A 26729-nucleotide genomic window follows, 5' to 3' on the forward strand; every position below is an offset into this window, starting at 1 on the left:
TCCAGCTATATTCATCCGAGATTTTTTTTTAAAAAGCAGGTCATTTCTGACCCCAAGCGGTTGCTAAGCTATTCTGTTTAGATACAGGTTAGGCAATTGGTTTTAATACCCATACTTTTCAGCATAAGCTTGCTTCTTTAGAACCTCTTCAAAAAAAAAGAGAGAAATACCACAAGCTGCTTTGCAGAATTGTAATCTGACAAGAACTGACATTGAGGAGATATCATAAAGAGTGCCTGGAAGCCTGTTTACAAGGTTGATTTTAAGGCGGAATTTAAAGGGGGAGAGAAATGAAGCAGTGGGTCTAGGCTGGGAGTTCCAGAGCATTGAGACTCAACTGGATGAAAAGAGTGAGGAAAACACAAAAGTGGGAAGAATGCAGAGCTCAGAGGTCATGGAGCACTGAGGGATTAGAACATGAAGCCGAGAATTTTAGATCTGATTGATTCACTGTGAGCCAATGCAAGTCAGCAATCACCAGGCAAGACTGAGATTTGGCTCTGCTTAGCAAAGTGCTTTGGGTGATCTCTGAAGGGTAGTGCACCGAGTTTGATCAGAAGTACAGGAGAACAGTCAAGCCTGAATTAGTACTGGATCACAGATGGACTGGGGCAGAACTACAGCTGAACTATATGACTTTTATGCAGTTTTGTTCATTTATGTATTGCGGTGGCCACTAATTGAAGACTACATGTCTACTAATTAATTCAGAGCATTATTTTTTAAAAAGATATTAAACGCTACAAAATGTAATCCATTGTTAAGATCTCTGGAAAACTAGAATAAAATTGTTGTTTACGATTTCCTTTATCATGCAAATAAGCAATAAAATTCCATTATGAATAATTTGTGACAGATCAGTGGAGTAGCTCTGGCATCTCATTCTGGTTGTGGATTTGGTATTCGGTCTGTGTGTCAGCCAACATCATTTAAAAGGCATGCTTATTTTTCTGATGTTAACAAAGCTTCCAAGTCAGTAGAACATTTGCAAAGTTGGCATTAAGCTAATCCAGCACAGTGAAATATTACAACAGTTATTTCTTGTCCTAACTACAGCAAAAAAAAACACAGATGGATGTGAAATAACAAAAAAAATTACTTTATTAAGCTCATTCCCTACACAGGTTGAATATAATTTGCCTCATCAAAGATATCAACCCACTACTCAAGGTGCTCCAAGAACAGAGCTACCAAAGGATTTTTCGATTTTTAACAGAAGAATTTATCCCCAAATTTTAATGTTTGCGACAGCATCCTGGAACCTTGAATTGGTGGAGCTTTTCACTATCCAGGCAGGAGTAGCAATGGACTTAGTAGCAGTAGTACTTAGCATCAACGGACTTTCCAGTGTTGAAGACCCATTGTGCAGCCTCTGTGTGAAGCTATAATATGCCAAGTTTCTCGACTATTCCTTGTAATAATTTGCAAATTGTGTAAACTTCTCTTTTCTTTTTGTACCTCTCCCCATGTTAATATCTGTTAATGCATCTCAGTTCATTTGACAAATGTGCCTTGGAACATTTTACTGAGCTAAAGGTGCTATATATACACAAGCTGTTGTCCTTTTGCTGAAACTTCAAAAATAGAAAGTGATGGCTAAAATTCTTTTGACAAATTTCAAACTTTGGAAAAATTGATTAAGCAAAATGTGTCATAAAAACACTATTATCTAAGAATTAGCTCCGAGCAGAGAAAAAATAAATCATTAGATTTATTGTATCATATAGAAAGGAAGGAGCACAAGGCATTATTCCCCAATGACAGATTTTAAATGTTTTAATTGAGCATCATTCCAGGAGAGTCAACCTGTTTCCAATCCAGCAGCCAGAACAATGAAGACCAACGCACAAAATATATAACATAGTTATCAACAGCAAATCAATAACCTAGCTATCAACACCACAATCCAAAAGATGAATTCTAAACAAAGGTGCAAGAATAAAGCAGTGCTTAGAGTTGAACATTAGAGGTAGTTGGATGATATCTTGGTGAGGAAATATTGTATTAGAAATTAGATCAAAGTTTTCCCATTAACTAGTCTATCACAAGTACACAAGAAAATGGGAGCAGGAGTAGGCCACTCGGCCCCTCATGGTGATCTATGCTGGCCTTTTCTGTGTCAGTCTCCATAACCCTCAATTCCTTGATCTTTCAAATATTTATCTATCTCTGCCTTATATATATCTAATGATCCGGCTTCCACTACCCTCAGGGGCAGAGAATTCCAGAGATTCTCCTCCTACTTAGAAAAGAAATTTCTACGCACCTCAGTTTTAAATGACTGGCTCCTTATTTTGTAGCTATGTTCCCCTGTATGTGACTCTCCAACTAATGGAGACATCGCAACATCTACCCTGTAAGCCTCTATGTCTGAATAAAGTCACCCCTCATTCTTCAAAACTCCAAGGAATACAAATCCAAACTGTCCAGTCTCTCTTGATAGGACAACCCTTTCATCCCAGGAGACTCTCCCTTAGACTGCCTCCAATGCTACTATATCCTTTTTTAGGGAATGGGACCAAAACTGTGCGTAGTACTCCAGGTGTGGTCTCACCAACACTCTGTATAATCGTAACAAAACCTCCCTATTCTTAAACACCTACCCCTCTCAATAAAGGCACACACACCTTTTGCCTTCTTGTTGGACCTGCCTAACTTTTTGTGATTCATGCATTGGAATTTCACTCATTTGCAGTCTCTCTCCGTCTAGATAATATTCTGCCTTTTGGTTCCTCTTACCAAAGTGCATGATGTCACATTTCCCTACATTAAACTCCATTTGCAAGGTCTTTACCCAATCCTCTCCATTCCTGATGCAACTCATCATCCCTAATGAAACCCCATACAAGCGACTATTTTTTTTACATGTCAGCCTCAACAGTAAGGATCAGTACATTATTCCAAGTGCAAGACAGGAATGAAGGAAATATGCAGCATCATAAAAAAGGCTGGGCTCATGCCTTGACCTGACACGCACAGAAGGCTGTTTTTTTACCAAACTGCTGGACTTTGTGCACCATGGTCACTGATGTGTACCAGCCTTGTTTTTTTTTAAAATACATCTTCCACTTAGGGTAAAGGTGCTTTAATTCAATTGTTTTGTAAAAGATTAACTGATTACCTCTCTACAAAGGCTGTCTAGTAGTAAATGAACACAAACCCCTGATTTAGCGTCTAATACTCAACCCCTACCAAATGTCAGACCAAGTAGTTCTCTTTATTTATTTCATTAGCTTTACCTTCTCTTTTCAATTTATTTTGTTTTATGATGCATCTCTGTTTGGTTTAACTCTCCATTTACTTATATATTCCCAATTAACCTACTGTACTTCAGCTTTCATTATATACTCATTCAACATTGTTATTATTTCTCCCAATTGTTTCGAGCTTCATCTACACAAATCCCGTCCTGTGGAAAAAAAAGTAGTTGTGTACGTAGAAGCCAAGAGGATTCCAAGGAAACAGGATAACATGGGTAATTCAGCGCATTACTTAAAAGATTTCCTTTTTATATGAACCACAAAAAAAAATGTTGGATGCATTGAGTTGGCAAAAGAAAAAAAATATATAGGTGCAACAAAATCAAAGAAATGCATGTGCAGTTAGAATTTGTTCCAAGATAAATTCCATTATTCTGATGCTGGGCTCCAAAGACATTTGTGTAATTTTCTGGAAGTTTATGAAAAGATGTATAGCTTGTGCTGAATCTCAGTTGGTGTCAATCTGTTATGCTTATGACTTAAAGCAATTATTGCAGTCAATTACATACTTAATACCATGCTTAGTCCTATAAGAAACATTGGTGAATGTGGTCACAAAGATATTGAAAATATGTGAAAACTGCAATAAAGTAAGTTGTTGTTTTGGATGAGTTTAATTGTAACTTCACTCTACAACAGTTTGATGTTCACTCTAACATGGCTAGGCTAAGGCAATGCTGTTTCTTGTAGCGGTTACCTTGGTACTTGACAGTTCTTGGGAGAGCTCCTGCAACCTCTCTTGCTGCCGTTCCAGAAGCTCCTGCACTGTCGTAAGATTTGTTTGTAGTTGTGCCACTGTGCAAGGAAAGAAAATTAAGTTATTTGATATTCACCGTAATTATAGTCATCACTAATTACTATGTAAGGGGGCTTCCATGTTCCAACAGTAAAGTGAAATCCTTTCTCTACATCATTTAACAGAAGCTGAACGTCAGTTCAAAAGGCATACAACTGACTCTTTCTTCCCTCCTTGCTAAGATTTGTTTTCAACCACATACAGATCAAACTAAAAGGTGAAATGGGAATTCAATAAATATTGCAGTTGCTTCACACTATCAAAGCTAAAGCACTAAAAAAAAGTGTCACTCTTCAAATACATTCTTGTACAGTAGGAGTCAATGAATAAGAATGGGGTTCAACTGTTGCCCAATACACTAACCATTCACCCAGTATCACTATCAAAACTAATTTAAAGAAGCTATACCACTAACATTACAGCCTTTTGTTTGTACACATTAAGATATTAAAGGTTTCGGTTTTCTTTGTTATCTTCTACTGACCTGTGGAGTTTGTGAAATAAGATTTTCTTTACTACATGGGGTTCATCAAGAACAGAACGTGGAATTCCCCTTAAACCATCAAACATTACTTATTCATTAGGAGTTTGAGGAGTCTCGAAAGACCCTTGCAAATTTTTACAGATGTATGGTGGAGAGCATTCTGACTGGTTGCATCACCGCCTGGTAGGAAGGCTCCAATGTGCAGGATTGAAAGAGGCTGCAGACGGTTGTAGACTAAGTCAGGTCCATCACAGGCACGACCCTCCCCACCATTGAGTACATCTTCAAGAGGCAGCACCTCAAGAAGGCAGCATCCATCATTAAGGACCCTCACCACCCAGGACATGCCCTCTTTATGTTACCACCATCAGGGAGGAGGTACAGGAGCGCAAAGACCCACACTCGATATTTCAGGAACAGCTTCTTCCCCTCCACCATCAGATTTCTGAACGGTCCATGAACACTACCTTGCTATTCCTCTTTTGCACTTTTTTTTTGTTTGCAACTTATAGTACAAAAGTGCACCGTATTGCTGCTGCAAAATAATAAATTTCACGACACATGTCAGTGATAATAAATCTGATTCTGATATTATCATAATTTTCTTATTTTAACTGTGTGATAGCAATCTTGCCTCTAGTCAGAAGCCAGTAGGTTCAAATGCTATTCTAATGCAGCACAAAAACCTGATTGACATTTGTTACAGACTCAGTGAATGTCCCTTTAAGCAGATAGTTTGTGTGTGTGTGTGTGTGTGTGTGTGTGTGTGTGTGTGTGTGTGTGTGTGTGTGTGTGTGTGGCGTGCTTACGTCAACAAAAGATAAAGGACGTAATGACGTTGTTGAAGAGGTCAGTCGAAGTCAGAAGTGAGAGAGAGAGAAAGAAAGGGAGAGAGACACCAGCCTGCTAGTTTCTCTGTCGATGGATGAGAAACAGTAACTGTGTCTGTCACAGCAATCCACATATAGAAATTGGAAGTAATACAGTGGAGTTCACTTTGTTGCTGACCTGTAGAAGGAAACAGGTATTTGTGTGGACTGCCACAAGTCAGATGCTTTTCGGGGTGAGGAAGTCACTACCGAGTAAACACTGAAGTGTCGATTGGGTTCCATCGTGGAACATTTGGATTTCGTAATTACTCTCTATGTTCTCTCTACATCTACGTTTTATCTTCAGACAACGGTGGTTGTTGAAGAAGCCTTTGCTCACGTTTCACCTTATGGCTTGTGGAACTGAACTTTAAGAACCATTCCTGGACTTGGAGTTTGGGACTTTGCCACACACACACACACACGAAGAGTTTAGTTTTTGGGGTTAATGTTCAAGGTTTAACATTTTTACTTCTAACATACTAACATTTTTACTTTTATTTTTCTTGTTATCATAAATAGTGATTAATAAAATAGTTTTTAACACTGAATCATGACTCAGTGTGTTTCTTTTGTTGCAGGTTCATAACACATTCCACTGTTATCACTAAAAAAACCACAAAAGATTATCTAGTTATTATTACACTACTTGTGAGAGCTTTCTGCTTATAATTTTCTATATCACTTCAATGACTATACTTGAAAAAGTGTTTTATTGGCTGCAAAAAAAAACCCTTAAGTTTCTGATGCTGAAATGTTTCAATGTAAAGCCACAAAAGTAAAATGCAGCTGAACTGGCAATCATACAAAAGCACCTCTGATCTTTCAGTAGAAAGAAAATGTATTTGAATCATAATCCTTTTTGAGTTTTCCAATAAAAGGAACAAAACTGTACCACAAGGGTTTAGTTGAAACTAGCTCATTTTTAAAAACTCATATTTTGTCATGATTTCATTGAATGATATCATCTAGCTGTTTAATAGTTCTTCAGGGTCTCAATAAAATGGTCACCAGGATACAAATAGATTAGAGGAGAATTAAACAAGGCTCTGATCTGACTTAAACAATGCGAATTGGTTTGGGCTTCAATTTTCACCTTAGATTTTTAAAAAAAAATCCAGTATAAATTGCCACTAAATATAACTTGTATTGATTACTTAGATTTGATTGTTTATTCATAATTAATTAATATGACTTCTTAGAGTCAAACACAGTGAACATTCTGAATTATACTGAAAGATCCACAGCAGAAGAATACAGTCCATACATCATTCGGTGCAGCTGGTAGAGCCAGTGCCTCACAGCTCTGGCAACCCGACTTCAATCCTGACTTCAGGGGCTGTCTGTGCCGAGTTTGCACATTCTCCCAGTCCCCTGGGAGCTCCAGTTTCCTCCAATATCCCAAAGATGTGTGGATTGGTGAGTTAATTGGCCACTAAATTTTTCCTGTTGTGTAGGGTGTTGATGGGATTGTGGGGGGAATAGAATGGGATTACTGTAGGATAAATGCTAATGGCTGAACTCAATGGGCCACAAGGCCTGTTGATGTACTGTGTGACTCTGACTTTACACAACATATCTCCAGAGACTGAAGAAAATAGAATTTTTCCTAAATCTTTTAGTCTTAGAAAGTTAAAACCATTGAGGGACTGTAGGTTAAAATCTGTCCCTGTCATTTATGGATCTGTTTTAAAGCTGATACAAGTAGATTTTTTTTTAAACAGCTACCGAAAGGCCTACATGAAACAAGCTCCTCAGACAAGTTGTTGGATGATGAGATCTCAACATGAGATGCACATTATTCGGCACTAACTGGTAACTAATTGAGTGATATCATTCAATAACTATTAAATGAAAGCAAACAGAGCCACTTTCATTCAACTAAGGAGCAATTCTTCAAAATTTTTTGTCATGAATTCAATGCATAAACCCTTTGACATAAATAGCAAGAAAATTATTTGACAGTTGTTGGTTACTTAAACCAAATTGCGCTCTTGATTATTTATCTTGTAGTTTATAGAGCTGTATTGATATATGCATAATCTGGATGAAGGCAAACACAAGACATCTAACAGTGAAATGCTGTGGGTTATCCAGATTAAGGTACTGCACAATACAACACCTTTGTCACAAAACAGGATTCATGAAATTTGATGAATATTGGGATACATAAAGATTCTGGACTGAGATATAAAGCACAGAAATATGGTAAACAACGAGCTGGTTAGTCACAGGCTTCATGAGGAAAAAGACTGATGAAATGGGCAAGTGTGTGGCAGATAAAATTTAGCACAGATAAATTGTGCATTTTGTTAGGGAGAGAATTGAGAGAGGCATGATAAACCAAACGGTCCAATTTTAAAGAGTGCCAGAAACAGAAATATTTATTAGTGTCTGTACACAATCTACAAAGGTAAATGGAGAAGGTGTTAGGAAAGCATTTGGTATTCATGGAATTATAAACACAGGCATAGAGTGCAAGAGCAAGGAAGTTATACTAAACTTCTAAAATACTGATCAGGTCCCAGCTAGAATTCTGCAACCACTTCTGGGTCAGGCACTTCATCATACATGCAGACTTTGGAGAGAGTACAAGACCGATTTACTGGAGTGATACCAGGGATGAAATGTCATCAACCTGAAACATCAATTTTGTTCCTCTCCTCACGGAAGCCGCCAGACAGACCAAATCTTACTAGAATTTGGTGTTTTTATTTCAGCTTTCCAGCAACTGTAATATTTTGTAATGCAAATGCAATTTGTAATGTTGTAATTATTCATTTTCCACACATACGTTTTCCTATTACATGGAACTTGAAACACAAATCCTGCACCAACAATGAAAGATTAGCCCATTCAAGATACCAAGGACAAGCGCTTGGAAGATAAACTTCAATGGTATACACAACACCTGCACTACCAAGTAGATATTTGCTGGCAAAGGAATCAATAGGTCTAGATACTTCACTAGAAACTAGGTGAAAAATAGCAACATTTATTTACACTTACTAGGAAGCCACACCAGCAATGGTACTCTCCTTGGGCACACAAACAAAAACCACAATACTAAGCTAAACCACATCAAATAATGCACATAATAAGACACTGGACTGAGACAAGAGTGTCATACCATTGGTAAGAAAGTAAAGCAGCAACTCTGGAGTTTATTTGACTAGCTTCTCATTGTCAATAAGGTCATATTACTCCATGTCCAGAATACTGAGAAGTGAGCTGCAAAAATCATTAAAATAAGGTACCAGCAGTGGCACTGTTGGTGGCATTCCACCAGAAGACTCACTTCAAAGACTTCCCAAAAAACCAGGTTGAACCTTTGGTGAGGAAGTTTAGGTTTAGGGCACAGCTGGCAGCAACCACCATGAAGACCTGCACAGAGTCTGCCACTTGGTTCTTCTTCTCCTTCCCCTTAACTTCAAAGAGCTAAGTTTAAGATCAGCATATGAAATGAGCACATCAAACTTTCACAACTTAAACATCTTACAGACTGTGTCAGAGGAAACCCAAAGCATATCTTGAGTATTTTAAAATGAAAATTATATTTCTATGGGAAAGTTTAATAACGATTTCTTATAAAGTTCACTTTAAAATAGTGTAAGATGAGTCAATGTTCAACTGGGCCAGAAATCAGGCTGGGAGTTCGAAAAATAAATTGAACACTTGGATAGAGTTAGAGGTCAAATATTAAATAAGATACATCACTTTGGTGTGGGACATTATTCCCGAATGTAAGATTTCCCCATCTATATTTAACCAAATCAATATTGTTTCTTTTAGACTGCTGTCATTTCAGCCAATCAGAAAGCGAGGGATTGGAAGTGCAGCGGGGTGAGTTTTTCTTCCGTGATGTGACCTTACTGTGATTTTATCATTAGATGTAGGCCATAACTCATTTAAAGAGAAAAAGCTATGCCCAAGTCTTTCCATGGAGAAATAAATACATAGATGGATAAACTATGGTAGAACAAAATAGTTTAAACTTATCTGCTTACGTTGGATGGAACAAGGAGGAACAGTGCCTCAGTACCAGAACTTGAAGCCTCATTGTGCAGCATGAAGGGAGGACTGCAAGCGGCAGTCACAACATTTCTCAAAGGAAGATGAAACCAGAAGCCACGCCCATCAGAACCACCCCTACGTATAGGCTGAAATAATTTACTAAGCCCCCAGTCAGGGAACAAGGTGGAAGGAACAGGGAGGATGAATGGAAAGGGAAGGGTTTGGAAGGTGATATCAGAAGTATAAAGAAATATTAATGAAAATGGAAGCTAAATGATTATTAGTAAATTAGTTGGAAGTTGGTCAAGATTCAACTGTAGCTGATGTACCAATGCCATCATTCAATAAATTTTGTTTATATGTAGCAGATGTTGAAGGTTTATGAGATAAGTTACTAGCTGATGTTTTTAGTAGGGTTAGTAGGGTCAGTTCAAAGGAGAAACTTTTAACAATTCAATCTGCATATACACATTTTTACACAGCATCCTGAACCTCGGGATATATATCCAACAGCAAGGCACTTCCTTCAAGTGCTACCCCGTCTGCACAGACCCCACCTCTTCCCGCCCAATACTCCTCAATTTCACAAGGAAGATTGTAGAAATCAAGTAAGAACAACAGAAACTCAGTCTTTTTGTCTGTTTTAAGGAAATTACTGGTAGAACTCTAGGTAAATCCCAGTAACTAATCAACAAAAGTTTTAAAAAATGCATAATTTTGAATCTCTCACATCAGAGAGCCTTCATTTAAAATCCCCTCTTGCATTATAAAGATACTTATTCACTGCTATTGAAACCACTGCTAAATAACTTCAAATTTTAGTAAGTTATCCAAGGCCTGATTAGACAAAAGAAGAATTCAAAGCAAATTCCCATTCCCTTCATTTGATTTAACTCTTCATCTCAGAGGTCTTGTGCAAACTACATTTAATGGCTTCTATACCACAGTACTTCGATGACAAATATTCTAGTCTGAGCTGGCATCTGTTGCCAACTTCCATGCAGAGAATGATAGAAGTTATTTTTAAACCTGTAAAATACCAAAACAGAATACCTAAACTTAATTTTTCTCATAGGCACCTTGTGTTAACAGGAGGAAATTATCTCAAATATCGGCCTGGAATCATTACTAAGATCCTGAATATGGATGCAAGCTTCCAAACTTGCCAACAGTGTTGTGAAATCACCTTGATTATACAGAGGGGAAACTTCATAAACAGGAAGGAAAAAAACCCTCAAAATTACACAAAATAAAACCACACAATCACAGTATCAAAACACCATGGCTCTCCATCTGGCTTCTACTGTATTGTCTGAATCTCCCTTTCTAAAATTAGTCTCTTTTTTATGTTCAATCATTCAAGGGACAATGAAAAAGGAGAGGTTGTGAAAGAATAAATAAAAGGCAGATCTGCACCCGCATGCACAACCATGCTGGTACTGAATCTTCCTACTACTTGAAAATGGTCACAGGAGGTAATTAACCGAAGCAAACCACTAAGCATGAAGATTGGACAGAAGGTAACAGAATCCTGACAATTAAGGTGCTACTTCACTACTGCACTCCAGGATTTACGCTAGTGAGCTTCACATTTTTTAAAATCTGGAACGCAAGAAACACATCAAAGAGTTGGGTTTTGTTCACTTCCGAGTGTGTTAATTGTTTATCATAGATCTGTACTTATTAGTCAATATGGACAATTCCCCCAGATTAGGATGTAGGTCCCTTTTGGAGACAATACCCTAAACTGGGAAATGAAAGACCAAACTTCAGTAATAGAGACACAAAAGAGACTACAGATACTGGAAATCTGGAGGAACTCAGTAGGTCAGACAGCATCTTTGGAGGGAAATGAACAGTCGACGTTAAGGGCCAAGACCCTTCATCAGGACTGGAAAGGAAGAGGGCAGAAGCCAGAATTCAGTAATAGACTCTTCCAGTATTAGATCGCAATAAGTAGAATTAAAAATTCCGCAAGCTTACAGATCCGGGGTGGCCATTTGCTCTATTCTGTCTTTGCTGACAACTTGTTAAATAAAACCACAAAACAACTACTTTTAATTCAACTACTTCCTGTGGTGAAGCTCTCCAAGTTTTAACAACCATCCACATAAACTGTTGTGACTATTTCTAATCTCCCTCCTCTTATCTTGACTTTTTGTCAATCAGTCTCCACTCAGTGGAAATAGATTTCCTTCAAACACACCTCCAAAACATTAAACACTGGCCCACTGAAATAATCCAAGCAACTTGAATACTTTAAATAATCAGTTTTGCTTAACCTTTTTAAAATCTGATTTTATTCACTGGGCAAGATCTGGAAAGACACAGTACATCTCTACCAAAAGTTTAAGAAGCCTGGACCTGAGAAGTGGCCCATGATATTGTGAATCATATTCACTTAAAACAAGATTTACTTTGCAGATTTGCTTTAGGGAACCTATCTAATGGTAAGAACACTAACAGCAAACCCTGTCAAGTAAACAGTGATAACATAACTATAGAGGAATTAGCAATTTCCCTGTAGAGGGTTAACTGATGCCTTGACGTTCTGGTCCACCATTGAGTGCTTGGCTGCAGACAGACTACGAGCTCTGTAGAAACAGCTTTGTGGTACAAATGTGTGTGAAGCCTAGGATTCCAGTTCCATTCTCAGTAAAATGGTGCAGTTGATGCAGACCATAAAGCTAGCATGCTAGATTAAAATTTACTTTATATTAACGAAAGCTTTGATTTGCAGAGGTTTATATGATTCTGCAGGTGAACATAATTATTTGTTTGGGAGAGATGACTGGCATGATATAGTCTAAGTGAAAACTTAAAAAAAAAACTGCAAGTCTTAAATAAAAACAGAAAATGCTGGAAAAACTCAGCAGATCAGGCAGCATCTGTGGAAAGAGAAACAGGTAATGTTTCAGGTTAATATCACCGCATTGTTCATATCATCATTCTGCAGTTTTTAGTATAACCCACAACTGGTTAAATATGAAGATTGTAAGTGATGCCGATCAGACAGATTAAAATGCAACTCATTCAAGACAAAGTAGTTTGGACAAATAAATTAAGTACATACTAAGTAAAGCTACAATCTATATTAACTCATTTGCTGCAGTAAAACATCCCAAGTGAGCATTTTTAATGTTACCGAGACACCTGAACAGATACAAGAACAAGTGACTTCTGCTTTTTTTTTTGCCCCCTTGAATGACAGAACATTAAAAAAAAATGAGTCTAATTTTAGAAAAGGAGATTCAAACAATACAGTAGAAGCCAGATGGAGAGCCATGGTGTCTTGATACTGTGATTGTGTGGTTTTATTTTGTGTAATGGTGAGGGCTTTTTCCTTCCTGTTTATGAAGTTTCCCCTCTGTATAACCAAGGTGATTTCACAATATTGTTGGCAGGTTTGAAAGCTTGAAGCCATATTCAGGATCTTAGTAAAGACTCCAGGCTGATATTTGAGATAATTTCCTCCTGTTAACACAAGGAGCATCCTAAAAGAGGTTAGGATAGGTACAGGGATGCAGAGGCTTTCGGAAAACATTTTGTATGGTAGAGGAAAGCAGAACTGGAGGAATTAAAATCAGGGATGTGCAAGAAATGAGAAATAGTGGAGCACAGGGAACCTTGAACAATTACAGACAGTGCAAGGCAGACTCCTGAACAGAATTTTAGATGGAAAATGGGAGAGTGGCCAAAAGAGGTGGAGTGCAATGGCAACAAAGACAAGGATGAGTTTCACCAGCAGATAGACTAAATGAAGTTAGAAACTGGGGACTTTGCTGATGAAATTGGAAGCTCAGCTCAACTTCAAGTATGACATCATGATTAATAATAGCTTAACTCAGCCCCATATGTTGATCAGAGAGGGATGGAGTCTGTGAACAAAGACAAAGGCTTTGGCCTTCCCTGTAGTTAGTTGAAAGAAATTTATGTTCCTCCAGGGCTGGATATCAGTGTGCTGAGTCGGAGACAGGAAAGGGAGGTAATAATGTAGAGCACAGCACCATCAGCATACCTGTGGAACTAGACACAGTGTTTCCTAATGTTATCACTGAGGGCTGCATGTAGGTGAAAAGCAAGGGGGTCCTTGGGTGTGGGATGAGAAGCCACTGCCAAAGGTTCTTTGGCAACAGATGGATACATGAAGCAAAGGCAGTTCTACCCAGCTGGAAGGTAGAGGAAGACACTGGAAGAGAATGGACGTGGTTAGCTATGTTAGAGGCTCCAGATAGACGAGAAGGACAAAGGGAGGTAGTTTACCATAGTCACTGTCACACGGAACGTCATTTGTGGCTTTGATAACACCATTTCAGTGATTGGTCAGAGGATGAAACCTGAGTGGAAGGTTCAAACACGGAAATACAGAAAAGAGATGTATTCAGAAGGCAACAACACATTTAAGAACGTGGTGATGAAAGAAAGTTTGAAGATAGGTGTGGATTGCAAGAACAGGGAGGTTTTTTTTTGAAGGGGAGGGGCGTGAATAATGATTGAAGATTTGAAGGACCGAAAGAACTAGAAGAAAGGAAAATGCTAACAATATAAGCTGACACTTGGGTTAGGAAGGGGATGAGGGCAGACGGCAGCCAGGCAGGAATAGGAATATGTGAATAGAAGGTAGTTTTCATGGAAGAGATGAGCTTGGAGAGGGCATAAGGGGAGCTGGGGAAGAAATTAGGAAAAGATGCAGGGCAGGGAAAGTTTGGCTAGGCCAGGAAGAGAGAGGAAAGTAATAGAGGCAGAATAGAGTCTGAATATCTGACCCACATCTGACTGGATCAGACAAGGTGTGGAGAATTTGGGAGGTCAGGTATGTACTCAGGTTGGTTAGTTCAAGTCATGCTAGCCAACTCAATGCATTAAGCAGATCAGGATGACTTGCTTAGTATTACCACATGTACTCAGTGTTCTTGATTAATGCTTGGTGTTTCATCCTCAAACAGATTAATGGCATGTTCAATATTGTTATATTTACAGTGATGGTCGGATCAGAAAGGGAGAAATTTATAAGCACTCTGGTTCTGGTCACATTCACATTGGCTGTGGTCTGGTTGGTTTTTAATTTTAAACCCCAGCAGACCTCCAAGCTCAATAAAAATTCTCAATCTCAGTGATAAAATCCATGAGGTTTCACTGGGAAAGCTGAAGGTGGAGTGGAGAGGGGTTTTAACAGTGAACAGTAGAATGGTGCAGTGGATAGTGTTGCTCCCTCACAGCTTCAGCGACTTGAGTTTGATCCCAACTTCTGATCCTCCCAACCTCCAATTTTCCCTCCGATCACGTGTGCTTCTCCCAGATGCTCTGGTTTCCTCCCATAGGGAAATAAATGGAGGAATTGGATAGATGGGATCATCCTCAAAGCCTGCATGGACTTGACTTACTGAATGGTCTCATTATAAATGAAATAAGAGGAAGCAAGGGCTATCTCTGAATTCCGGAACAGTGAACAATTTTGATTAACAATATAAAGTCCAATAGACTATAGAACAGTACAGCATAGGAACAGGCACTTTGGCCCATGATGTGTGTGCCGAACATGATGCCAATTTAAATTAATCCCATCTGCCTGCACATGGTCTACATACCTCTATTCCCTGCATATTCATGTGCCTGTCTAAACCTCTTAAGCTCTGCTATCATGCTTTAGAAATTTAAAAGAATGCTTTACAAGTTTTTTTAAAGTTAATTTTACAATGTTCAAATTAGGAATTATTCCTATCAAATTACTTCAGTAATTTTAAAGAAAATTATATGTAGAAATGCACAAATTTAAAAAAATAAACTATAGCAGGATAAGTATCTCAATCAGCAACATCAATTTTAACATATTCATCTAAAAGTCTGAAATCAAATGCTTTAGTTGTACTGAAATTGCTTAATATAAACAGTCACTCACCCACCAAAACCATGCTTTGTACTGTAAAAGAATGTAAAAGGAACTTGACAATTTCTTCCTGCATCACCCACTTTCACTTCATAAGTTCCCAATCAGTTTTGTGATGCTTCTAAATAAGGCCACACATGCCACGTACATACAGTCAAACAGCAAACAAAAACCCCCACATTTATTCATTTAGAAACCTCAATCAAAATCTGCTTTAACAACAAAGGGGAATGTGTTGTGGTGGAGGCAGGGGATTTACAGGACCCAGCCACAACGGGGCAGAGAGAGGTGTTACCTTACTGCTGCACTTCCACAAGTTAGTCCTTTTGTTTTTTTAATACAAGTGGTATATAAATCAACTATATTTATCTGAATGAGAATAACTGTTACTGGAAAGGGTAATACTCTATTCAATATCCCTATGAAAATAACATCAATATATAATGAACTATCCTTTCTAGCCTATCCAGTTGAAGGAAGTATAAATTAGATCTAAGGATGTGGAGTCCTGAGAAATAGTACCAATGAAAGCCGTTATTTTGACATTCATAAAACATTACAGCTTGGCATTTTCACTGAAGGAGAGTGGTGAAATTGATTCATTGCCAGCTTTTTTAATCCTAAAAAGCTATGTGAAAAAATGTTACAATTCTTCAAAACAAAATTCTGCTGGGTTGGACTACAACAAATAAACAGTATTTCCTTCAATCATTAACCAAGGTTAACTCAATTGTTCACCCATATGACTTGAACCCTGTATGAGCATTCTTTCTATTGAAGTAATATTGTTTGGAGCTTTGACTAACAATCTGTGGAAACTCAACAAGATTATTTTTTCAGTTAGACATTAATTCAGAAAGCTACTACAATATCCCTAGAACAAACTAGTTCTCTCTTGTCACTTTTAGTTTGCCTAGCAGAGTGAGTAAGATTGAAGTGACAAAAATAACAATAATTATGTTTCACTCCAAGTAGCATGCTATCTTGTTGAGCAAAACTTTCAAGATGAATCAGTTTCACGAAGGAGACTGTCATTTACTCTTGCTTTGCACAGATTTTGACTGCGTGCCTATTTAAAGGGAAATATAAGCACTTGCATTTATTTCGAAGGAAAATCAAATTACATATTCATGAAAGTTATGTTAAAATCTGCCCAACAGGTGAAATAGGAGGCTGTATGCTGCTTTGGAGATGGTTTAAGTGTTTTTTTCCCCCAAGGACAAGGAAGCACTAACCTCAATACCACAATAGATCATTTCTAAGATAATAAGATTGCCTTGACAAGGCTCTGGGTACATCAGTTTTGGCCAGCTTTACAGGTGAGGTTTAAAAAATAAAATCTGGGAAATTAATTTTCAGACTGGTGAAAATATCGAGCATTTCAAATTAGCCCTTTCTATCCAGTTGTGATTGTGGCTGATATTTCACAGTGTCAAAGATTCACGAAGTTACAGCATCCAAAAACCAGTTTCAAATTCTCCTTCAACAGACAGCCTACATGCTTATAAATGAAATTTAAGTATCTATGCTTGAGCCTGCAATTTAAAGTAAATGGATTAGAATGTGGGAAAATGTAAGGTTATTCACATCGGTAGGAAGAATTGGAAAACATTATACTTAACGATGAGAAAAGAGTAAATGTAGGTGTGCAGTTCATTCTTAAGACACAAAGCAAACATGAAAGCAATTAGGAAGGTAAGTGGCAAGTTGACCTTTATTGCAAAAGAGCTGCAGTGCAACAGAAAAGCTTGATGGAATGTCCCAAACATTTTCAGCTGTTTCATCAATGACTCTCCTTCCATCATCAGGTCAGAAGTAGGGATGCTTGCTGCTGATTGCACAATGTTCAATTCCATTTGCAACTCCTCAACATATAAAGCAGTCCATGCCTGCATGCAACATGACCGAGGCAACATTCAAGCATTGCCTAAGTAGCAAGTAACATTCATGCCAAAAAGTTCCAGACAATGACCATTGTCAATAAAAGAGCATCTAACCACTTCCCCTTGATATTCAAGGACATTACTAAGGCTGAGTCTCCTTTTGGGGGCTCTCCATTGACCAGAAATTCAACTGCCACAATACTATGGGAATGTGGCAACCCTTTGTGAGCTGTCCCCAGCAGACCATCCGATGTACTTATGATCTGCCTGGATGGCATGCAAACAAAAGCTTTTCATTGTATCTCAGTACATGGGACAATAATAAACCAATAAATAAGAGCAGGTGAGAGGCTGGGCATTACAGTGATGGCTTCACGTTTCAAACCCCAAACCACAAATCAGGAGAGTATAGAGTATTCTCAGACATTTCGCATGATGCAAAAGTCATTTGCCCATTGGGGCTATGCCAGATTTCAGAGCAATCTCATCAGTCCCATTCCATCTCCCTCCCTTCCCCGCCCAATTATTTACCTGCAATTGTTCGTCAACATGCCCTCATTGCCCTGCTACCTACCCACACTAGGGGTAATTTACAGTAACTAATTAAGATACCAGCACACTTTTGGGATGACCTGCTGGAAACCCACTTGCCTGGATGGATTGCACCTCCAACAACTCTCAAGAGGCTCGACACTCAGGACAAAGCAGCCCACTTAATTAGCATTCCATGAACTATCCTGAACATTTATCCAGCTGCTGTGTGCATTCTATAAAATGCGTTGCAGTTACGTGCCTCATCTACACCGATACTATCCTCACGCTCCCAACCCTCCAGCCCAAATCTCTGACATCTACCACTGAGGATGAAGGCTGCAGGCATATAGGAACATCACCACCTACAGATTCCCCTCCAAGGTTCACACCGTCCTGATTGGGAAAAAGATTCTGGCTATCTACCCTATCTATGCCTCTCATAATTTTATTTACCTCTATTAGGTCACCCTTCAGCCTCTTTTGCTCCAGGGAAAACAAGACCAGCCTATCTGATCTTTCCCATAACTAAAGTCCTCCAAATCCAGGCAACATCCTGGTGAATTGGCCCTGAACCCGTGCCAGTGCAATCTCATCCTTTCCAGAACGTGGCGACCAGAAGTGCACGCAATACTCCAAGTACAGCCTAACCAGTGGTTTGTAAAGTTGCAAAATGATATCCCAACTTTTATATTCTATGCCCTGACCCAAGAAGGCAAGCATGCCACATGCCTTCTTCACCACCTATCTACCCGTGTTGCCACTCCCAGAAAACTATGGACTTGTGCCTCAACTGTTGCAGTTCCTGCCTTCAGTCCTCAGATAATAACCACTGACTACCCACCTTTCAATGAAGTTCTCCAAATTACGCCAGCCAATTCGCTCCTCATAACCTCACTGTTTCCTTTGTTTATATATACGAACCTCATTTCAGAATGAACTACTTGATCCATTTTACTGAACAGCTCTGTCATGTTATGGAAAAAGCTTGGAAGCAAGAATTTAGAACCTGTTCTTGACCAGAGAGGATTTACAGCAGGGAGGGGAAAAAGGCATTGAGAAATAACCATGATGAACTTTACTGAGAAAAAAGTTTAACAAGTGTAAATATTTAAGCTAGAAAATAACACGTCTCAAATTGCTACAAGGTATCATATATAAAGATTAAAGACTGATTCAGAATTTACATTATAAAATCACGAAATCCCTACTTGATGTTTAAAATAATTTCCTTCAAAAATGATAAATTAAATGATGACTATACAGACCGGATGAAAAATAACAGACATTCTCCAAATTTCTACGACTTCAAATTTGTGAATTGGTTACAAAAAGGAAAATAAAATTCCATCCAACTGGATCTTTTAGATAAATGAACATAAGAAAATAGGAGCAGGAGTAGGTCACTTGGCTCCTCAAGATTGCTCCACCATTCAATATGATCATGACTGATTTGTCCGAGACCTCAACTCCTCATGTGCCAAAACCCCATAGTCCTCAGAAATGTATCTACTCCCTCTTTAAATGTCCCCAATGATCTAACCTCTCGGGTACAAAATTCCAGGGATTCACCACCCTCTGCAAGAAGCAGTTCCTACCCTGGTTTAAATGACTGCCCCCTAATCTTACAACCATGCTCCCTCGTTCGAGATTCACCCACTAATGGAAACATATACCTGTCATTTCCCATCAGGATCCTATGTTTTCCAAAGGTCACTCCTCAAATGGAGGATATCGTACAAAGTGAAAACGATAAGGATTGAAAGCAATCGACTTTGAAGGCTGTATGTGTGAGATGGGAGTGGGAATATTTGAGACTATCAGAACCTCAGTTCTTCTTTCAAATCAAGTTTCATAAAGAAGCCCTGCTTTGATTAAAGAATTTTTTGCGGATGGACAGGTGGTGGATATTTCTTGCAATGGTTGTGGAAATTTTTCTTGGCTCCATCACATTCAAGTACACACAAAAATCTGACGTTAAGCAACAGGGGATTCCTCCATTTTGTGACACGTTATCAATGAGTGTACCATTGCATTCCATGGATTTGCGTTGAATATTAATTCTCAATATTGGTGTCATCATCAGCAGTGCAAGATGGATTTATATAACAACTTGGAAAATATCCACATGCCTGTCATCTAATTACTAGTTTGGTCATCTTAATGTTAATTTTTTGACTTTGCTTGGAGATTCATCACACTTGATCAACCATAATCTTATTAAGATCAGAGAAAGCCTTTTGGCCTGCCCCCGATTCAGTTTCTTCTCCATTAGCATAAAACTTATCACTCTTGGATTTAAATTGATTAACTAAACTAGGTTGCCTTCTCACTTGTCCAGTTCTGATGAAGGGTCCTTTAATCCAAAACTCTGTTTCTCTCCCCACCTGCTTGACCCACTGAGCAGGTCCAGCATTTTCTGTTTTGTTCCTACTGACAGCATGATTATTATAGAAATACGAGTAAAACTTAAGATGTTAATGATCAAACAGTATCTTGACCAGTACAGTATACAATTTTAATTGGCCAGTAATAGGAGTGATATTCAATGAATGCAGAAAAAGCCACAAGACTGATCTCCAAGATAGCAGTACCAGAAAAATCCAGGAGTTTCAGCTTGAAAAGGAAACACTTGAGGAGAGATATTATCCAGAAAAATGGAATTGGTAAGGGGCTAGAAAAAGTAATCACAAAATAATGGCACAGAACATGTGGCTATGACAATCGTGAACTTATCATTGTTATCATTATGATTTCTGGCATGCATTTAAATGAGAAGATATAAAAGTTTGTAAGCAATTCCCTGTGCCTCCGAAGGCTTAATCTTTGCATTCTTAACATAGGCAATCAATACAGAAATCATTGATACCACATGAGCTTCTATTCTTCAGACACTACTCCTATGGTAAAAAAAACTGAAAATGTTATGGCTTGTTGATTGAGGTGTAAACGAGTTTTTAAACAGTCTGCTAACGCATAATTAGTGCTGAACTGGCATGGACTCTTTGGGCTGAAAAACCTTCTTCCATGTTGTAAGGAAATAGGAGAACATCATCTCTGGGACAGAAAAATTCATTTTATGTGGGTGAGAAGTATTTTCTTCAAAGTAATTGTTTTAAAATTCTATGGATGTTGTTTCTTTTTTTTACAGCATATGGTATTTCCAGTTCCAACTGAATCCAAGGTGAATTACACACTCTTTATTTCACTTCCCGTAAGAAGTTTAAGAAGCTTTTTATTTGGTTGTGTGCCACCTGAGTGGTTACTCAGCCACCTTCGAGCCATCACTGTTGCTGGATAATGTTGGAAATGGGGAATCCATATCACAGTGTCTAGAAGCTTTGTATTTTGGTGTCTTCGAGGTCTTAGGCAGCAACCAGGAAATCCTAACCATTAAACTACAGGAATAGAACTAGGTCTATCAATAAAAACTCCACTGGTTCCTTTAGGGCACACAGCCGGAAATTCTCCTTGATACACATTGGTCTACATGTGGAATAAATGTTTAGGTGGATTAGTAGAGACAAAAACCCTGAAACCACTTAAAAATCAACCCCAAATAACAATTTTAAGATGTTTCTGGATTTAAGAATCAAGATGAAGTGAATGATCTTCATTCATAGTTTAGTGATCTTGCATTCATTTTTAGTGCTCAGTATTTGTCAATAACATTTACCGGGGGTATCAGCACAGACCCATGTTGCATGTATGGAATAATGTACCACCATGTGCTTTTCCTGTATTTATGAAAGGAAACTGTAAAGCTTCTCATGAGATAAGGCTAATTGCAAAGCAAAAAACTGCCAAATGAAATATAAGAATAAAGATACAGCTTTCTGGTGAGTTAAATTTATTCCCATGGACAGAACTCACTGATGAACTTCCTGTGCCTAATTCTGAGTTACAAATCGCATCATCTCAGTATGCCGATGAATAGTTCTCCTACCACTGTAGAGATCAGTAATCAATCTTTGGTTTCCATTACCCTCAGTACACCCTTATGTGCCAATCCAATTCTATAGATAAAACACATCTTAACTGATCGTTTTTCTTTTTGTAGTGGACCAAGATGATATTTTAATTCAACATCTTGTTAGCATTTTCATAGATGTAAACATTTGATACTCAGCGATTCTTTCCACCTGTTTCCAACATTTCCTGAAAATAACCTTTGGACTCTTGGTATTTGAAGGAATGTAGAAAATGTCACTGGACACATATTGTGTTTTTGATCAAGTCCATTAGATCACCTCAAAAATACAGAAACCACAAAGGTAAAAAGCCCTCAAGGATCCTGGCATAATCTTGCATTGCAGGCATCATTTATATATATCTAGGTTTATGTTTGAGTTTATAAATGGTACCCAGATGGTGATATAGCTATAACTGCCCTCCATGATTTTTGAGGTAGAAAAGAAAGTTAAAAGTTAGCCATGGTTCTCGTTCCTGGTAATGCTTATTGAATGGTTCCACATTTGACATTTAGACGAGAACTGCATGAGGCTTAGTCAGTCTGCCTTCCAAGGTCAAGTGGCCTGCTAACAATTATTGCTGAGGCCCTCGGGTAAAGAGAAGCCACTTGGGTAAAGTGTTAAAGAGCTGAAGGTGCCTTAGATACTGCACTCCAACGAGAAAGATACCACATCTGTTCAAGGGTTAAAGCAATTAACTTCCACTGGATTTTTCTTTAATGGCTATTTCTCATCAGAACCATAGAGATTGGCAAAAACAAGTCAGAAACCAAGACTTCAAAGACAATTCTCCTGGAACCAGAAAAAAAATCTTGATTACTGCTGCCATTATGCTGCCTTGATGTATGATGGGCAATTTAGGTACATTCATTTTAGAACCACTGTTAATTGACTGTTGGCAGCAATAGATCTTAACTTCATTAAATGTCTCCCCTCAGTCCTGAAGCCTACATTTCTTAATATTTGCAGTGGCCTAAACAAAAAGAAAAAAAAGTATGATCTAAAATCTTGACAAGGCACAGTCACACTGCCCTGTCTGGAGACGACCACTTGCAGCTTTTATAGAAGAATTGCTATAAAACGTCCAAAACAAACTATCTCAGCAACTGTAACTTTTTTATATAAAAAAAAAGACTTCAAAAACACTCAGGTTACCTCTTAGCTAAAGAAGGAGCGATGTCGTCAAATATTGCTGGAAAACTCAAGAATTACCACACTGAACCGAAATGGAAGGATTAGCAAACAAATGCTCATTGCAAGTCCGGGTGTTGATTTAACTTTTGCTTCACCAAGCTGACCTGGTAACCATTCTGCTAATTGGCAATTTCCTAATCCTGACAATCACAGATACTAACCACATTCAAACTCAATAAACCAACACATCCGTTCTTTCACAATCACACTTTGACACCAAGAGCAATTCCACTTCCCTAAGATGTGATTCTGTACAGCCCTCAAAACTAAGACTTCGTGTCTGAAAAAGTGCTAATTAGAGGTAAAAGTCAAACATTAAACCATAAATATGAAACATGATTTGGTTGCACCAATAACAACACAAGTCATCTCAAAGATGTGTAGATTTGTAGGTAGAATCTGTTGGGAAATTGATGGGAATGTGGGGAGAATACATGACACTTAGTGGGAGAACGTGATTGCTCTATGAGCTGGCATGGACTCAATGGGCTGAAATGACCTCTTTCAAGGTCATAAAGCAAAACAGAAAATCATAAATACAAACATCATTGCAGGGAGATACAACAAAATTTATCTGCTCTTATTAAGATACCGGCGTCACAAGTTTTTCATTAGAAAATAGTTGAAACTATACAGATAGAAGCATAGAAGCTTCACTTTTTAATTTCTGAAAGTTTGGATACCATTTTATTAAACTTCTTTGCCAGAGTTAAGAGCTGAGGAAATGTAAAAGTAAATTTATGATAGCAGTAATCTTCACCTGTCTGTGATATGGTCCCACTTAGTTCGGTTATACCCGACTCGATCCTCTGCAGATGTTTCTTGTCTTCCTTGCTGGATGCTAGGAGAGGCAAAATATATCTCTAGAAAAACAAAATGGATAAAAAAATTAGCACAGGAAATATTTCAAGGACATAACATGAATGGGACATACTATTTAACCATTTCAGTATATTGCATTTTCATTTATCATACGTTATAAGGAGAATGTAATTGCACTGGAGAGGGTGCTGAGGGGATTCAGCAGAATGTGCCGGGGATGGAGTGTTTCATTTCCAAAGGAAAGAATGGATAGGCTGGGATTGTTTTCCTCGGAGTGGAGGAGGCTGAGGTATATAAAATTATAAGGGGCACAGATAGAGTAGACAGCAAGAAATGTTTCCTCATAACAGATACATCTAAGACTAGAAGGCACAGGTGGTTTAGAGAGAATCTGAGGAAGATTTTGTTTCAAATCCTGAGGGTGGGAGGAATTTGGAACAGTCTGCCTGAAAGGCACCCTCACAACATTTGAGTATCTAGATAAACAGCTGAATCACCAAGGCATAGTAGGCCTGAGACCAAATGCTGGAAAATGATTATTATAGATAAGTACTTGATGGTCAGCATGGACATAGTGGGCCAAAAGGCCTGTTTCCATGTGTATTACAACTCTTCATTATCATTATCCTCTTTCAATCAAGAGGGGGGAGAATTGGGTTTACGAAAGGGTTCCTATTACAGTGCACTGCGCATGGTAAAATTCGAGAAGTAAGACAGAATGTCACAGATTCTCTCTCAGATCCACACCGAGTTGGCTCTCCATCTCAGAACAATTGTTTTCATGCTTCTAAAGTCACATTTCTGCTAGAGCAGTGAAACACTATACAAAAGAACAGGGCAATGTGATAAGTCGGAGTGCTCTAGTACAGGCATTACTGGCTCCTTCTATACTGTACACCCCTACAGCATTAACTTGCAATTCTCGTGCTTAACACAATGATTCAAACATCCCATCTAACAGACTAGAATTAAAACAATCCTTAAAAATTAAAACGTGACATATTTTATAAAGGGATTAATCAGAACAGTTCTGCCTCACTCATAGTTTTGTGCAAAAACTCTAAGATCTAGTACTGAATTTAATTATTTGAAGTTACAGAGCAAACCTCAGATGCTATATTCAGATGGCATTAGGAGATCAGAGAGAGAGAGACAGAGGAAGACAAGAAAAATAGACATAAACAGAGATCATTTCAAACGCGAGAAAATGCCGATTACACATCTGTCTTGGACAATATTTATCCCTGCATCACTAAAATGAATTATCTAGTCATTGCACACCTGAAATTGCTTTTAATCTTTGATTTCAGAACACTCTATTATGCACCGTTCCATGGGAAAAGTTAAATTGCATCTTTGCATATAGCTGGCATTTCCGTTAACACGTTTCTGAAAGCGATTTCACGGGATGAAGTTAAGATGCAAACCCCTATCCAGCTCTGCCGAACCTGCGATCTTTTTCCCTTCACCCTCCACCACAACCACCTCATCCCATGCTGCCAAATTTCAAGACTGCTCAACAATTCTACCAAATTGTAGGGCACTTTGCCTCAGGCAGTGAAAGCCAAGGACACCTCCCGCACCTCAAACAGGGCATCATTTTGCTATAGCCTTCAGAAAGGAATAAACATTAAACAACATTGGTGTGGGAGCATATAGCAATCAAGGCCACTGATTTATAGATTCAACAGAAGAACAAAGGAGTTAGTGAGCTGGATCTCTAAAATGCCAGAACAAATCCCAGAAAACTATTCAGTAAAAATGGAATGTGACTGCACAATCATTGTAAATCAGTGGACCTGGTAATATATTTTCATTGTAGGCGCTGAAGCCATTTTATTATAAAACAGTGCATCCCAAATTCACTGTGTGTTACACCACAGGGACATCCCATGGTCTGTAGTGTATCTGTCACACTTCATGCTTTGAAGTGTCAAAATCAAGGAGTTACAAGCACATTACAGTTTACAAAATTTCCTGGACACTTTAAATTAGTATAAACCTTTGGGACATACCTGAGCTGAGCTCTAAAACAGACAGACCAGATTAAATACATCAACCCAATATTTATGCCATGGGAGATGAGCTGGTCTTCTTTTACATATGCTGAGACAGCATCAATGCCAAGCTATTTTCGTAAGATCTTTATCATTCCTTGAAATGTCCAAATATGGCAATCCATTATGTAATAATTATAGCAGGAAGTATTACAACTTACCCATAATATATTAAGGTGGCCATTAACAATTTTATAGAGTATGTAACCTTGTAAAATGTTTCAAGGCACTTCATAGAAATGTTATCAAATAGACCTTGACAATGAGCCACAAGATTAGATACCAGATAAGTTGTAGGTTTTAGGGTGCAAAAGAGACAGCCAGGCAGAGGGGTTTATTGAGACAGTTCAGGAGTTTTGAGTCTCAGTAACTCAAGGCACAGCCAACAATGTTGGGATGATTAAAACTGGGAGTAAGAGTCCAGAATTAGAGTGCAGAGATCATAAGTTTATGCAGCTCAGGAGGGCCGAGGTCATGAAGAAATTTGAAGTCAAGTATAACGATTTTAAAAACAGGATGCTGTTTAACTGGAAGTTAGCCTAGGTCAGCAAGTGGGTGAAGGGGAACAGGACATTGAGAGGTGGGATCATGGGTGGCTATATAGACAATAGCCTCAAGTTTATGCTGGTGGAAGATGGGAAGCTTGACAGGAGTGGATAGTCTGGATATAACAGATGTATGATTGAGGGTTTCAGCAGCAGTTGAACAGAGGCAGAGACAGAACTGAGCTACATTACAGGGGTGGACTTTGGTAGTGTTAAAGAGTTCAATGAGAAAATAGTCGTTTCATAATTTAAAGGATCACAGTCACAATGTTACTAATAAACCCGCATTCTTCTCACATTGCCATTGCTACATCATTATGGTTCAACATCCACCACATCCTTTGTTAGAGGAGATGATCATTTACAATTATTTTGAAGATGGTAATATATTGCAAGTCCAGCAAGTGCAAGCCCAG

The 26729-nt window shown here is 38.4% G+C and overlaps 1 protein-coding gene across 2 annotated transcripts in view; it reads right to left on the minus strand.

The window, feature by feature from the left end:
- pex14 (peroxisomal biogenesis factor 14) overlaps positions 1-26729 on the minus strand; it is a 193024-nt gene that overhangs the window by 10826 nt on the left and 155469 nt on the right. For both annotated transcript variants that reach the window (XM_052039288.1, XM_052039289.1), the window contains exons 6-7: positions 23650-23752; positions 3958-4055 (exon numbers count right to left, since the gene is read on the minus strand). In XM_052039288.1, coding sequence (XP_051895248.1) covers positions 3958-4055; positions 23650-23752 — 201 coding nt within the window. The remainder of the gene's footprint in view (positions 1-3957; positions 4056-23649; positions 23753-26729) is intronic.

This window comes from Pristis pectinata, chromosome 26 (genome assembly GCF_009764475.1).
Source record: "Pristis pectinata isolate sPriPec2 chromosome 26, sPriPec2.1.pri, whole genome shotgun sequence".
Classification (NCBI taxonomy): domain Eukaryota; kingdom Metazoa; phylum Chordata; class Chondrichthyes; order Rhinopristiformes; family Pristidae; genus Pristis; species Pristis pectinata.